The sequence below is a fragment of the Paramormyrops kingsleyae genome, chromosome 6 (assembly GCF_048594095.1).
Source record: "Paramormyrops kingsleyae isolate MSU_618 chromosome 6, PKINGS_0.4, whole genome shotgun sequence".
In the NCBI taxonomy this organism is placed as follows: domain Eukaryota; kingdom Metazoa; phylum Chordata; class Actinopteri; order Osteoglossiformes; family Mormyridae; genus Paramormyrops; species Paramormyrops kingsleyae.
The window spans coordinates 14,810,944-14,827,036 of record NC_132802.1 but is presented as its reverse complement, the minus strand read 5'-3'; the positions used below and the strand labels follow the sequence as shown (position 1 = coordinate 14,827,036).

General features: G+C 49.7%; 1 protein-coding gene across 9 annotated transcripts in view; it reads left to right on the top strand.

Moving 5' to 3' along the window:
- The window catches only part of auts2a (activator of transcription and developmental regulator AUTS2 a), a 241,864-nt gene that overhangs the window by 67,484 nt on the left and 158,287 nt on the right, over positions 1–16,093 (top strand). The window contains exon 1 of one of the 9 annotated variants that reach the window (XM_023833012.2): positions 5,310–5,705. The exons of the other annotated variants lie outside the window; for them this stretch is intronic. Within the exon in view, the coding sequence (XP_023688780.2) occupies positions 5,658–5,705 (48 nt within the window). The 5' untranslated portion in view covers positions 5,310–5,657. Of the gene's footprint in view, positions 1–5,309; positions 5,706–16,093 lie in introns of those variants that run through there. 9 annotated transcript variants of the gene reach the window in all.

Here is a 16,093-nt window from a genome sequence, read left to right as displayed (position 1 = left end):
CCCACCGGTCTGCCTCCAGAGTCACTGGCTTGTTTTGCAAAATCAGCTCCAAATTGGGCCTGTTTGTGGTTTGGGGGGGTGGTTAGCTTCATGTTTGTTGTGGCTGAAAGAAATCTGTCTCCCCCCTCCACTCACCAAACCTGTTGTTGATCCCCATGACGCTTAACTGCCTGCCCCCCCCCCCCCCCCGCCCCGGCGTGTTTTCCAGTTTTACAGGAGGAAGGTTGACTTTGTCTGTTGACTCAAACGGCAGCCCTGGCCGGTGAACGCAGCCCCCACTTCTCTGTCCCCGACCATCTGACTTTCATTTGTTCTTGTTCCACCGAAGCAAATCGAATGCTGTTGTGATTGAATGATGGTTAAAATAGGCTACAGGATAAACAACTATAAATAAACATTTTATAGATAAATTACTGATGATTTTTTTTTACGTTTTTGAATGTAACATTACATCACTGTATAAGGCATGTTGATTCTGACAGTGTGTAAACAATGGTTACTGCCGATGTGTTTATTCATTTGCTGTGATTATTGTTTTGTTGTTTGACTGATGTTTTTTTCCAAAACGGCTTTACGTTTTTGCTTATTTTTGTGGTGCCTACATCAGTAAGTATTCATCCCAAGGTAAACTGCCAGACTTTCAGGGACTTAAAACAGCAACCCTCCAGTTCTGGGTCTGCGCCCTTACTAGCCGAATGGGCTCGCGGCCCGCCACGGCAGCCACGCGGAGTCAGCCCGCTGTCACCCCTGATGCTGTGCTGCCCTGCGTGCTGTCCGCTTAGCGTGCTGGAAGCTTGCGCATGGAAGCAGCACTGGGTGAGTTCGGCACGCAGCCTGTTTATATAACACTGTGGGCGGTACCGTGGCTGCCGAGGTTGGGGGTTCGATTCCCGCCCCCAGTTCTCTGCGTGTGGAGCTTGCATACTCTCCTGTGTAAGTCCCTTTTTTTGTGTATTCCAAAGACCTGCAGTGAGGTGATTTAGGGTTCTGATTTGGCTTAATGTTATGGCCATAGAAATATCCCCACAAATATATAGATACCTAATCTGCATGTGTGTGTGTATGTATAAGTGTGTGTGTGTGTGTGTGTGTGTGTGTGTGGGTGGGCGCACATGTCCAGAGATGGACTGGCATCTCATCCAGGGTGTCCCCAGACTTGTGCTTGCTGGAATAGACTCAAGGCTCTTGACCTCCCAGTACTGGATGTACTGGAAGTTGTTATGGAAGATTGATGAGCCATTGTGATAACTTGCGTAGTGTTAGCCAGGCCAGCCTCCCAACTATGAGTACATGTATAATATTATTTATGTATGAGTACATAAATAATATGTATTTCCTACTTTAAAGACATTCACTGCACAGTAAAATTGCTAAAAATGTCATCTAAGACTTAAAACATGAAGTACTGTTTTGGCTGAAAGATGACTGCAAAAATAACACAGTTGGTCCCAACGTGATTTTTTTTCCAGTAATAAAGTTACATGCTTGGTGGTTTTATATATGAGAGTACCCAGGTTTATGACATAAATAAGTACTGCCAGTCACGCCGGGGGTTAGGTGAGGGGGGTCACACAGGGAGGGTCCCAGGATTTACCCGGGTTCCTGGCCAAACCCAGGCATCGGGCTGGGATGCCCGTGAGCATGTGTAAGCCTCTCCTGTGTAGGGGCATCAAATTGCCTGTTGTGTGTTTCGGGGAGCATAAGCGAACTCATCCTCACTCCCCCCGTCACTGGGGTACTGCCGGTACCTGCATGTGTCGTGCCTTACGCCTGTTCAGATCTCACCACAGTGTCTAAGGAGGTCGGTGCTGGTACCCCTGAGGCTCCCCGAGTCACTTGTAGGTCCAAGGGTCGCTGCAAAATGGCTCATCCCGTCCTCATGTTTCAGGGAAGGTCAGCTAAAACCTGAGTTTTGCAATTGTGCTGGGGGCCTGCATCCAGCATGTAACAGGAAGTGCATTTCTGTGCTGTGGCTGGAATGGTCTCTGCAGGGTGAGAAAGCAGGCCCTTCCTCTGTGCACGCGGGCAGGCATATTAAACAGATCGGATACTGGGGCCAGCTGGAAGAAACAGATCGGATACAGGGGCCAGCTGGAAGAAACAGATCGGATACAGGGGCCAGCTGGAAGAAACAGATCGGATACAGGGGCCAACCGGGAGAAACGGATCTATTACAGGGGCCAACCGGGAGAAACGGATCGGTTCCAGGGGCCAACCGGGAGAAACGGATCGGTTACAGGAGCCAGCCCGGAGAAACGGATCGTTTACAGGGGCCAACCGGGAGAAACGGATCGGTTACAGGGGCCAGCTGGGAGAAACGGATCGGTTACAGGAGCCAGTCCGGAGAAACGGATCGGTTACAGGGGCCAACCGGGAGAAACGGATCGGTTACAGGGGCCAGCCCGGAGAAACGGATCTGTGACAGGGGCCAACCGGGAGAAACGGATCGGTTACAGGAGCCAGTCCGGAGAAACGGATCGGTTACAGGGGCCAACCGGGAGAAACGGATCGGTTACAGGGGCCAGCCGGGAGAAACGGATCGGTTACAGGAGCCAGTCCGGAGAAACGGATCGGTTACAGGGACCAACCGGGAGAAACGGATCTGTTACATGGGCCAACCGGGAGAAACGGATCGGTTACAGGGGCCAACCGGGAGAAACGGATCGGTTACAGGAGCCAGTCCGGAGAAACGGATCTGTTACAGGAGCCAGTCCGGAGAAACGGATCGGTTACAGGGGCCAACCGGGAGAAACGGATCTGTAACATGGGCCAACCGGGAGAAACGAATTGGTTACAGGGGCCAACCGGATCGGTTACAGGGGCCAGCCGGGAGAAACGGATCGGTTACAGGAGCCAGTCCGGAGAAACGGATCGGCTACAGGGGCCAACCGGGAGAAACGGATCGGTTACAGGGGCCAACCGGATCGGTTACAGGGGCCAACCGGGAGAAACGGATCTGTTACAGGGGTCAGCCGGGAGAAACGGATCGGGTACAGGGGCCAATCGGGAGTCTCTCTGAGCCCTGCCTAAGTTCACCACAGTTCCCTGAACTTTACCACTGATATCCAGCAGTTCATCCTATGTGTTGTCTGACAAGAAAAGCCTTGGAGTTAACAAGGCGTCACTGATGTGTTGAGTGCCACTAAAGCTTTTTGAAAGTGTATATTTTCTTCGTATTTCTCTGCGAGTTGCGTCAGACCCAAAAGCTTAAAAGATTTAGGGCTGAAAGTGGGTAGGAAGCAGAGGGCAGGTCTGCACTGAGAAGAGCCACTGGTGGGACTGACTCCACGGCGGAGGCCCCAAGGAGCCCCAGGGGTGCAGCTCCAGGTGCAGAGCTGGGTTGTGGAAATCACTTGGCTCACGGAGGTGAGGAGCAGCTAAGGAGGAGGGATACAGTATGAGGAGCTGAGGAGGAGCTGAGGGACAGGAGTACAGTATGAGGAGCTGTAGCCTCCGCTTGTCTGCAGTGCTATAGGGGATCGCCGGACAGAAACGGGAATACCAGATAAACATCATCTTTAAAGGCGTTTCAGAGACTGAGTTGTCGGCTGTTTTTGTCTTAGGAGTTTTTGTTGGGGCTTGATAACTTTTTTGGAAATTTTTTTTTTCCAGAAGAGGGAGGGCGAGCTTTTAATTTTGAAATCTGTTCTGTATTAATTGGGGGGAGACTTTCTCTTCCTCCAGGCACCAGTTCGAAAGCCTGTGTCTCTGCACTGTTCTAATTGCTGTGAGCTCAATGAATGTGCCAAATATACACCCCCGCCACATTGCAAATGATTATCTTCCTCGAATTACATTTCAGTGGAATCGTTATACTGAGCTCTGTTTGTCTCTGACTGGCGTGTGCACGTTTTGGGGCAGATGATGGTGGCGTGAGCTGTATCCACAGAGTGAACACTGTGTCGGTATGGCTGAGGTGGGCTCCAGGGGGCTCATAGATAAAAGGGCTGAGTCCGCCTGTTCACTCTACACGGTGGTGGGTGATGACTGACGCCACACTGCGTGTCACACTCTGTCACTCCAGGGCGTGGGCCATGCTGGGTGGTGGCACCCCTGTGTTGATTTCCATGTAAAAGCTCTTTTTAATAGCTGACCATTGACACCCCTGCCAGTCACGCTTCCTGTACCCGTTTCTTGAGGGAGTAGAGTTAGAGTCCTCTGCTTCTTCTGGGTCATTCCTCTCGAGCCTGGCTTTGCTGTCCTCCATCTCCCCGTGGACTGTTTGGCATACCCAGCGCACCCTCCGCAGGTGATGTTTGCCAGCGCCACCGTATGTCGGCTCGCCAAATGTGGGCATGGGCACAGCAGAGGTGGTGGTGATGGTGGGGAGCTGTGGGGTGGTGTGTTTTCTCTCTCCTCGCCACGAGATCACAGATGACATGATTATATACACACGCCAGATGTGTATGTGATCTGGCGGAGTGAGTGTGTCTGTTTGAGTGGCAGAGCATAAGCACTTCGTAGGGGTGGCCTCCCGCTAGTGCTGTGTGAGGGCTGCTGGGCTGCTGGGCAGCTGGGCAGCTGGGCTGGGAGGCCTTCAGGGATCACCGCCATAAAGCTACAGCACGGCGAAGCAGATGTCTGGTACATCTCAGCACTGAAGCCCGGAATAAGTGCTGCCTCATCACTCAGCTACTGGAGGTTCACCCTGCGACTCGGGGCTCCGAGGCACTCAGCCCTACTCTAGAGTGTGGACCATGCCATTCCTCAGGATGGGGGGGGTGGAGTGGGGACTGTGCCATTCCGCTGGATGGGGGAGGTGGAGTGGGGACCTTGCCATTCCTCAGGATAGGAGAGGTGGGGTGGCATTTAGGATGTTCGAAGTACCCAATGATCATGCCGTGAAGTTTGGAGGCTGGTTAGCATGGCGCTTGTCTCCTGGCAGGGATAGTTTTCTTAATATATCTTGCCCAGTCTGCAGGTTTTTCCTGCTGGCCCCAGTAATCTAGCTTTGAAATCACATCAGCACCGATTATCAACTGGATACAAGCACTGTAGGATGTCTGCGAGTGATTATCAGAGCTGATATGTTGAGCCGTCTGAAGTTTTTTGTGATCCTGGGAGAGAAGGGAATGTTAAAATATCCGCTAAAATGCTGCTAAAATATCCTGCGCAGACAGTCTGTTTGCTCCCTCAAGTGAAGATCTCACAGGATTCTGAGTTTGGTACAAGCATATAATGTATTAAAAGAATAAACATCTGTGCCATGTTTGAGTTTTGTTTGATTGACATGCAGGTTTTTTGGAAAGCATACTATACTTGAATAAATGTAAATAAAAGTATTTTAAAATACTTTTTGTTACAATGGCCCTTTAATTGCTCATGAGAGCTTCGGGGGGACAGAGTGTAAGAGAGGGAGAGAGAGAGAGAGAGAGAGAGAGACTGAGAGAGCGACGAGGGAGACAGACAGAGGGGAGGGTGGGAGCAGTGTGAGGTCGGCCGTCTGCGTGAGCCAGTGCTGAAGCCGCCTGTCTCGAGCCGATCGCGGAACAGAACCTGCAAGCTGCCGAAAGCAGGATCCCACACCGTGTCCCGGGAAAGAGCAAGCGGAGCAGGAACACTCTGGGGGGAAGGCGCGTCTTCCCCACGCCGGTCCGATCGCCCCCCTCCCCTCGCTTCTACAGTCCTTGGCTGCTCACAGGGCAAGCGGTGCCAGGATGATCAAGTCAAGCTGGTTCTATGTCAAGTTCAAGTATAATGAGAAGGTAAGGAAATACTCTGCTTGCCCCCCCCCCTTCTTCAGCATCATCGCTGCCCTATACCCCAAAGGCGGGAGTGTGTTGGGGTGTTTCCAATGGCAACCCGGCAGTCCCCGTGTCCCTGTTAATGCTTCATTGGAACGTGCAGGAGCCGCTTTCCCATAAACACTGTGAGGTCACGCCCTTAAATTTGTGTGCGTCTGTCGCATCTTTTATCCCGTGTGCGGAGTCTGTGTTCGATCGTAGCGGTACATCAGGACTGCGATTTGACCCCCCGGTCGCGTTCAGAGGGGTCATCTGTGCGGAGCCTGTGTCTACCCACGTGGTGCCGGCTGTGGAAATCGGCGCCGTCTTGCCGTATGTCTAAGTCGCCCCATTGACAAGTTACACAGAGTATGGATTCGGCTGTCTGACCAGTATCACAGCCCCAGATGCTTTGCTCTCCAAGCCAGTGGGGGGGGCACCGGCGTGGGCGTCTTCTGTTTCCCTTCACGCTTGTCATCGTCTCCAGTGGCCCCCTCATCCGTTTTCTTTACCCAAGCTCACGCCCTCACCCCAATTACTATTTTTAAATCCTGGATGTATGGAAGACACTCCTAGTAGCAGACGTAATATGTCTGGTGTGATTTTAATGTGTCTGATTCTGATATAAGGCTCAGCGGACAGCCTTGTGGCCCTGGTTTGAGTTGGCTTTCGTTTAGTCTGCCTGCCGCTCTCTGTCACTTGGGGACAGACAGGCCAGTGGCACGGAAACAGTAAGCGTGGCTTTGTCTCTGCGTGAGATGATACAGTATTGCCATTACAGGTGATATTGTATGGAAGTATTATTATTATGATAATGTAGCATGGGAGTACGGCCACCATCTGTAAAGCACAGAGTCAGAGCTCCAGTCCTGTAATTTTGTACAACGCTGTGGCTGCTATCAGAGCCTGAGCTGCACGGACAGACAGTGAAGCTCCTTCCCACACAACGTCAGCATCGCGCTCCCTGCATCCCGCAAGGGTCCAGACATCAGCAGCACATCTCTGTCATTCGCTCAGAACAGACCCCAGATGATCGTGGCTTAAGTCAGAAAAGCCATTAATAAAGGTCAAGCGGAGGCCTCTGTTGTGCGACCGTCGGAGTTTGACTAATGAATGGGAAGCCGTGCTGGTAATGCCGTCTCCCCCGAGGTTGGGAGGGAATGGGGAGCCTGCCTGGTTACCTGGGCAAATTCCATCTCCTCTGCTGTGATAATGGGTCTGTGTGTTTAATCGTTTTTAACTAAGAGGCCAAATTCAGCCTACAGGTCGACATTCAGAGCCGACGCTGCTACTTTTTTCATCCCCGTGAAGACATTGGGGAGTTTTCACAGACCACATAGACACGAGTGTAGTTACATGTGTAGTGTGGTCTGCAGGCACCTCTAGAGCACTTGGGGTTAAGGACCTTGCTCTAGGGGCCAGTGGTGATTGGATTCAAGGTCATGACCTTCTGGAACATATATCCCCGAGCTGCTGATGTACACACCGAGTCCTGAATGCACCTTTTCAGCTTAATTGCATCATCCAGCACTTAGCGGCACAGTTTCTGTTTCTCCTAACAACCATGGAACCACTGATGGGAAAGGTGTGGCTGGGGTGTGGAGGTTGGGGTCGGGGTACAGTGCCATGGCCAAGGGTGATGGCCAGCTTGCCGCATCACTGCTGTCTCTGTGTAACAGCTGGGGCCGTGACCCCATGTCAGCACGTATCCCGTTGTCGATCTCGGCTCCTCATTTAGGGGAGGACCCTCCTGCCTCCCAGGGCTCCCCGAAAAGCACGACGTGTTGAAAGGATAGAAATCGATTTCCGAATGTTGCAGGCTGTAATCCGATCTGTCTGCCGCCGGGTGACTGGGGCTCGCTGTCATGGGGAGGAGGACTGCATTCACATATCAGGGTACGGCAGCATTACTCTCGGAGTGCTGTAATCTGCATTCACATATCAGGGTACGGCAGCATTACTCTCGGAGTGCTGCAATCTGCATTCACATATCAGGGTACGGCAGCATTACTCTCGGAGTGCTGTAATCTGCATTCACATATCAGGGTACGGCAGCATTACTCTCGGAGTGCTGTAATCTGCATTCACATACTGTATCAGGGTACGGCAGCATTACTCTCGGAGTGCTGTAATCTGCATTCACATATCAGGGTACGGCAGCATTACTCTCGGAGTGCTGTAATCTGCACTCACATATCAGGGTACGGCAGCATTACTCTCGGAGTGCTGTAATCTGCACTCACATATCAGGGTACGGCAGCATTACTCTCGGAGTGCTGTAATCTGCATTCACATATCAGGGTACGGCAGCATTACTCTCGGAGTGCTGTAATCTGCATTCACATATCAGGGTACGGCAGCATTACTCTCGGAGTGCTGCAATCTGCATTCACATATCAGGGTACGGCAGCATTACTCTCGGAGTGCTGTAATCTGCACTCACATATCAGGGTACGGCAGCATTACTCTCGGAGTGCTGTAATCTAGCCTTGTGCTTCGTTTGAACGAGAGGCCCCGTCTAGGGCCCAGCGCTCCCTGGCAGCGCCATGACAACCAAAGGGCAACTCGCCACGAGACTCATTTTCCTCCTTGCCGTCCTCCGCTGATGTGGAGGGGAATTAGTGAAAAACAATTTAATGCATGGGTAATTGAGGTGCCGGGGAGGGATGAATGGGGGGGGGGCGATAGTAGGCCCGTGGTGCCAGGCTTGTTTTGGTTGGGGTCAGGAGGCACTGTCTCGACTCCTTAGATGTCTATTGCCACCCCAGCTCTGTATATAGTGTGTTGGTGAGCTCGCACTTTCTGGGCACGGTTGGGGAAGCTGTGCCTTTATGACGAGGGCCACAGCTGGTGGTGGATACGCCTCTGAAGAGAGCCGATAATAGACTTGTGTAAGAGTCCATCGCACCCGGTACTGTTCTTCTGGTACTTCAAGAAAGTACCAAAAGAAAGGTACTTGAAGGTGTAGGTTTTTCACTGGTGTGAAATCTGGTACCGGTGCTTAATGAGATCACAGTGTGAGGCAGGGTATTCTTAAATTGATAGTCAGCTAGATTAAGATCAGGCTTTTTCATACCTTCATACTATACAGACATTATAGAGCAAGGGGTAGAAGACATTTTCATTTTCAGTAATAATCATTTTCAACCTTGCTATTTAAATCACTCCTAGACAGATTTGTGAGAAGTTTGTTGATCTCCTTTGGACCAATACTGTGCTGTCCTAAATGCTTTCTCTATTTCTTGTCATGCCATCCTGATTTTGTTGTATCTGTTCTGACCACATCGCAATCAAAGGTTGGATCTCTTCATTTGTCTGTGCACCCCTTGTCATTGTTTTATTTTTAACTTTTATGTTGTTTTCTAATGCTTTTTCAAGACAGTGATTGTGTTGTGTTTAGAGGCAGGTTATTTGCATAACCAGTCAACAAAGAAAGCTTTTGGAAGTCCTACCTGAAAGTACCATAAAAGTACTCCAGCTGCTTTGGTACTTTGGGTACTGGAACTTTTGATACCGGTATTTGACCAGTCAATGGAAGTCAATGGAAAAGGGTACCAAAAGGCCTCCTCCTTATAAGGGTTATAGTGCTGTTCAGGCCTCCATTCACTTGGAATGCTTTGGGTCCCGTGAGCTTGAGGACTGCAGCAAGTCTGTCCAGGGCCCATCGCTGTGGATGCCTGTTGCCATGGAGGCCCGTTGCCAGGACCAAATAACTGGCCAATTCAGAAGGAGCAGGAGGAAAACACACACTCAGTATATGACTATTAAGATCTGCTGGACTGTGCCACTCTCCACTCCCACAAAAAATGAGGGAGGAAGCCAACCGCGTGACAGATGTCTGGCTCGGGTCAGATTTTCGGTATTCCGAAGACACAGAGAATTGGGAGTTTGATTTCACTGAGGGTTCCTGCAAGCTGAGCCATGACTGAGACAGCTTTTTGTATAACAGAAGCTCATTGTGTCCATTGTGCCCCCCCCAATGTGCCTTTGATGCTATTTTGGTACAGTCCTGCAAAAAAAAAAAAAATGCAATAAATTAACTTGATGGAAAGTGTTAATTCTTTTTACAGACATTGTTCTTTCTGAAGGAAGGAGTCTGTAAATCGTTATTGTAATCATCACATTTTGGATATTGTGTAGATCTAATGCTGTCTATATGTCCGCTGATCAGCAATCTGAATTTCTGTCGTTGCCACCTGCGTCCTGGACCCAGATGAGCGCGCACCCCAAACGTCCTTGTGTGATGATATTAGCTTCAGCTCACCCTGGGAGTGAGGTTGCCCTCTCCTGTGTTTCCCTGGATACAGGTGTCCACTGAGGAATTTTGTAATTATTTTATGAAGTATTATTTATGCTGTTTGCAGGTGCTGCTGCTCAAAGGGATGTGTTAAAAACAGGGCTGGCAGTTTTCCACGCTAGAGAGAGTTTTATGAATTTAAGAATTAATATTTCAGTAATATGAGGGACTGGGGGAAAAAATTATTTGGCTGAAGAAGAACGATAGGCCTGTTAAAACAGCACAATTTCCCAAGGATTAAATTTTTTGTTCAATATTTAAGGGGCATCGTTTCTCAGAATGCCGAATGGGGCAGTATTGCCGGCTTTCATCCTGCTAAATTTCCAGGTGCGTTTTCTGTTATCAGCTTTTGGGAAGCATTGTAAGCAGGAAGTAAAGTCCCTTTTAAAGATGGATTACTCATTTCCTTCTCTTAAATACAAACTGCACTCGACACGAGTGAACAGTAAAACATGAATTGACCTTATGAAATTAATGTTTTTAATGGTGAGTTAATGTAAGTGTTTTGGTTTTAAAAAAAATGCTATATTCAAAGTTGTGCTGCAAAATGAGTTTTTGGGTCTTCTCTTAATCCTGTCTGTCACTTTAACTTAGTAAATTTGTAAATTAAACCAACACTTTCACCTGCGGTCTTATCGCTGCTGTAATCTGTGACCGGCTGAACACTGGCATTCTGGAGGAGACGTCTTGTTTGTCCTGAACACTTGGCTCCCCATCTGCATTGCCTTGTTTGGGATTTACTGTCGAGGGCAAAAGCCCTGGTTCCAAAATAGCTTTCTAAATGGAGGTGCCGTGAGAGCTCCCTGGTGGAGTGCTGTGTGGCTACTGTTAATCCGCTGTCCTGTAAACACAGGCACAGGCTGCAGGGAGCGGGGGTCTTGCAGGCCTGGGTCGTATGGCCCCCCTGGCTCCGATACCAGCTGTGTGTGGGCAGAGTGTGACTCAGTTCCTGCCCCCCCCTGCATTTCATCGCCGCTGAAGGGCCATAGAGGACATGAGCGATCTGGACCACGCTTCACATGAGCATGAGGATTACCCCTGGGGTTCTGTTCACACTCCTGGGCCCACTAAGGACATTCTGCGTTAGTCCTTCCAAGAATATTGCCATTTTGTGACTGTCAGCAATCAGCCCCCCCCCCCCCCCCCGGAAAACCCCTCTGCCTGCTGTGGATGCAGTTGGCGTGAGAGCCCGGCTCCCTTGAAGGGGAAGTTTGTGTCCATCATGCCACAGTTCCAGCTGTCTGTCTGTCTGTGCAGGGCTCCGGTTCCCCCTGCGCTCACCCTCTGGGGTGTCTCCTCTGGCTTGGGTGCCGTTCGGAACCATGGTGTGCAGATCCCGTACCTCGTCTCTCAATGAGCCCTCTGTTACACTTGCTGCAGACTGGCATGGGATTTAAGCCGTGGGAATGCATGAGTTCTGGGCTCGGTCTGTCACACGCTTGGGGCTGCTGTGGTGGGGGCAATGTGAACTTGTAATAGCCTGTCAAAGCAAAGCTTTTGTCGATTTGTCTCAAGAACAATCCCTTTCTATCCCCCCTCTATCATGAATAAGCCTCATGGGAGCTGGGAGAGGCGGGGCATCCTGGCATCTTGACGAGGCAGGCTGTTGGCTGATTCCCTCCGCACGCGTTTGTGCTGATTGCTCAGAGCCGAGTTCCTGTGGAAGGTTCTAAAGGCATGCTGGGCCGTGTGAGGAATGATCTGGAAGTTGACCACTTCGCTTGGGCCTTGGGTTCGTGGCACAGATTATGGTGGCGAGTGTACTGGGGGTACTTCACTCAGAACTTTTCCCAAACTACCAGAGGGAGTGGGGGTGGTGTGGTGGTGGGGGGGTGGACCTATATCAAAGAGGGAACCATCTGTCGCAGCAGAGAGGAAACAGCTGGTGGGGGCCAATGCAAGATGCCTGAACAGAGACTGACAAGATGGGGAATGACAGGAAACAGCTTTCGCCTTTCTGGGAGCGGCAGGAACGGACCATCCGTGTTGTGATGTCTCCCAGTATCCAGATGCTGCCCTCGGCTCACATTTGCATGTTTTTGTTGATGCTACTGTACGTTTGGAATGGTCCCTCTGGCATGCAGACGGAAAGCAGCCTGTGACAGTGTTTGTTTACCTTCCTCTCACTGCCTTGCCTCTGCAGATGTTCACATGTTTTTACCTCTTACACTGGCAGTCTTTGTTTGCTTTGTTTTTTTGTTTTTTTTTTGCTGAAGTTTTTCTTTGGCGCTTAAGGGTGAAAGGGCACGTCCTTCAGACGGCTTTCCCCGGAAAAGGGGAAGTTTAAATTCGACTGCTTAATTTCAGCCAATTCCCCCTGTCTTACTTGTGTTTGACTGTGTCCTTCAAATAACTAACCAAGTACTCCAGAATAAGGGTGGGAGAAGGATGAGAATATTAGTGGAGCTATATTACCCAGAGGGAGGCTGGGCTTTGTTTATGGTGAGCTTTCATTTGCTCTGTATCCTATGGTCTTCTGTCCATGTGTCCTTTGCCTTTAGCATGTCACCCTACGGTCCTCTGTCCGTGTGTCGTACATCTTTCCTCCTATAACTCTGTTATAGCCAGTCTTGGTTCCAGAACAGATGTTGGTGTCAGACTATCATTAAGCCCATATTTTGGTTCTTACTCTCATATTTGGTTCTTTGCCTGTGTGGGTTGGCAGGGTCATTCTAGATTAGATTAGATTCCTTTTTTGTCATTGTACAATGAATTTTTTAGCAGTAGTCCAAGTGGTGCATTCACACATAACATGTAATTAAGAATATAACCTGATGTATAGCTAGAGTGCAGTGTAGAAGAAGAATTGAGATATAAACAATTTTGGACATCACAGCAGACATCACATCACATCACATCACAGCAGACATCACGTTGGACATCACACAAGACACAACATAATAACACAATAAACCATGTAGGTACAGTACATGAAGTACTCTGGCCTGGTCACCCCAAACCACAAATTTTATCTCTTTAATAAGTCTCTTGAGCCTTCAGATGTCATAGCTGGGCATCGCAGCAGAAAGGTTGCGTTGTCACAGCGGTGGTGGATGAATGAAGGGGGGTGGCTGCGATTTCGGCAGCCTCTCCGTGAGTGGATTGGCAGGCGGCCTCCGCCCGCTCCTACACAGCAGAGTCTTGAGGGACAGCTGTCATCTTCTGGGCCCCCATTGGGGCTGGGTGTGGGGGGTGGATCGTGTATAGCGTTATGTGTGTCTGTGGCGGGGGTACCAGTGCTGTTAATGCTGGTAGCTGGCATAAAGGCCATTGAGGGTGAATTCGTCATCCTCAGCTGTAATGGTACCATGCTAAGGCTTATAAAAGGCCCCAGGGCTTTCCATGCATCCATGTCATGTGATCACGGCCCTCTGCTGTGCCACCGTTGTTCGTTTATATCTAGTTTTGTGGGGACAGGAAAGGGAAAAGCCCGGTTTATGGCCTTGATGTGTCCATATACAGACACACCTCATTCCTGGGGTAGAACCCCAATGTATACACGGCACACCCTGCACCCTGACATCCCATCCGGTGTCCAGCATGAGGCCGTGGAACCTCCACGTACAGCTTTATTAATGCATGTGCAGGTAATGTATTTACTTGTAGTGCCGCATGTTGCATAGCAGTATTCCTCGTACTTAGTGGCCGGCCGATGGAGGAGCCCCCCAGCGTGATGCAGGCGAGCCTGGCTGCAAGGCCTTGGACAGGGCAGCGTGTCGTTTATTCAGCCCCCTGGTTTTAAACGTGACAGTGTTCTGAGGCTTGCAGAATGCTAACTGTTTGTAAATCCATGCAGATTTGAATGAGGCGGGTTGCCCATAATTCCTAGGGTGCCCCTCTCTCCACCATTTGTGTTACAGAGTATAAAATATGCCAGCTCAAATATCAGATTTATTCCAGGCTTTTAATAGTGTGCTAATTGAAACCAGAAGGAATCCCTTTCACCCCTGTTTCTGCTTGATCACTCATGTTTGATCCCTGACTGCGGTTTCTCTTTGACTGAGCGTCTGTGTGGGCGGGACCCTCCCCCGATATTGATCCGGGCGCCTCTATAGCATGTCAATGCCAGTATCCAGTGTTAACAAACTAATGAATGTGTGTTTGGAATTAGTGCGCCGTGTTGCGGGTGACTTTGCATGAGGCGGGTCAAGCCGGCCGGTCGCTCACCGCATAGCAATGAGTCTCGCTGGTAATTGGAATTGATTCATTTACAACTAAATTAATCACAAGACTTAATCACCGTTACCTCGTGCCGCAGACGGGCCGGATGCTTCCGGCTCTGTTCTCCAGCTCGTTACGCACGTGTTACGGCTTGTATTACAATTCTCTTAAGAGGTGCTCGCTCGCAGGCAGCTTTGCGGGAGTATGGCTAATTGATCACAGGACAACAGCGAGGGAATTTAATGAGGGCCGGTGCAGAGAAGCGGAAGCTTCGTAGGCGGTTAAAATATGGGCGACGACACAGTCTCCATTGTGCAGTTTGTAAAAATCCGTTCTTTTGTTCCCGTGGGAAATTGTCATCAATAGCTTCTCAGTGATACTTGAATCACGGTTTCTTATTGGCTCAGACATTCTGATGGTGTGGATACTACAGTGTCTCTCCATCCTGGAATCCTGTTAGACGGTTCATTGATGGTGTTAGTGGTGGATTGACTGGGAGAAACACCAGAAATGATGGAAAAAGAGAAACATCGGTTGGATTTTTTTTTTGCATTAGTGAAATAATGCAATGAATTAACTGAAATAATCAAATCTACAAAAATGATCAAACTAACCATAAAATTTGAAGTAGGCCTGCTCAGCTTAGGCAGTGTCAGTACAATAAATGCAATCAACCCATAAGTGGTCTCGGTCTTGGTTCTGCATGTGAACACACGCTGATTAGTGCGGAACTCTCCCCCATTGCAGTAGGTGAATACCAATACACTGGAGCCGCCGTCACACATGAACAAAGCCCTTTTGTAATGCAAAGCACCTCTTCTCTGCAAAAGCGACTGACCAGGCTTAAGAATAATCAGTATGTACCCATGGTTTGTTAGCTTACTAGCCTTGGCTGTTTAGCATACATTAGCCTACAGCTGATGGTGAACAAGCATGCTCACGGCCAGGCTAAACACTTTAGTGCATACATGGTACAATTGGCCCAGAGTAGATAATACAAACGCATGAAAAGAAAGCAAGGCCGTTTGACTTCACTCTGCACCGCTACAGCAGTGTGGTTTACTCCATTTTGCACGTTTGAACAATGTAGCATTAGCTAGGAACAAAGGGATCCGATGCAGGGAGCTTGATTGGAATTGCCATGTCACCCTGGTCCTCCCGACACAATAGAGCTTTCCTCCGGGATTCATTCACACCATCGGGGCTGTTCTGTTTTTAATAACAATTATCTGAAATTGGTGCAATTAGCCTACAGCTACGAGTGGATTGAGGCAGCGAGAGAGAGAGGGCTTGGATCCAGTGAACCCTGGGATGTTAGAATTGGCGTCGCATAGAATATTCAAGAGGCCCTTCATGTCCTTTAATGATTAGAGATGTGAGTTGAATGGGTCCTTTTTGTGTCTAGAATTTGTTATAGCTGGTCGACACTCAACCCCAGACATCTGTGAGTTCTCTGAACGAGGCTCTGGGTCTCGGCGGGCAGTCTTGAATCTTCTGGCACACCATCACTGTCACAGAGGGCGCGTATCAACCAAAGGTGGCCTGGTGTACTCCATGACTCACGAGAGTGCCCTCTAGATCCCGGGACTTTGTGAACGTGGACGCTGACGCCAGGGACTTTTGGATCTTCCTCCTAAATGTGATAGAGATTCGCGCAAGTGTTGATGGATCGGTACTGAAAGTTGTGCTACTGGACACGCAATTAACCATGCGCACCACAAGCCCGGCCTGACCTGCCCCAAGCACAGGAAGTGTGATATGGAGTGAGAGATCAGACAGTGAGCGTCTGCACTACTTCTTGAATCACTACCTAGTAGATCTGCTCCCTCCCTCCCTCCCTCTCTCCCCCTCTCCCCTGATATACTACCGCTTTTGTTGATGGCACCTTTAGGTTTCCACTGAGTTGATATAT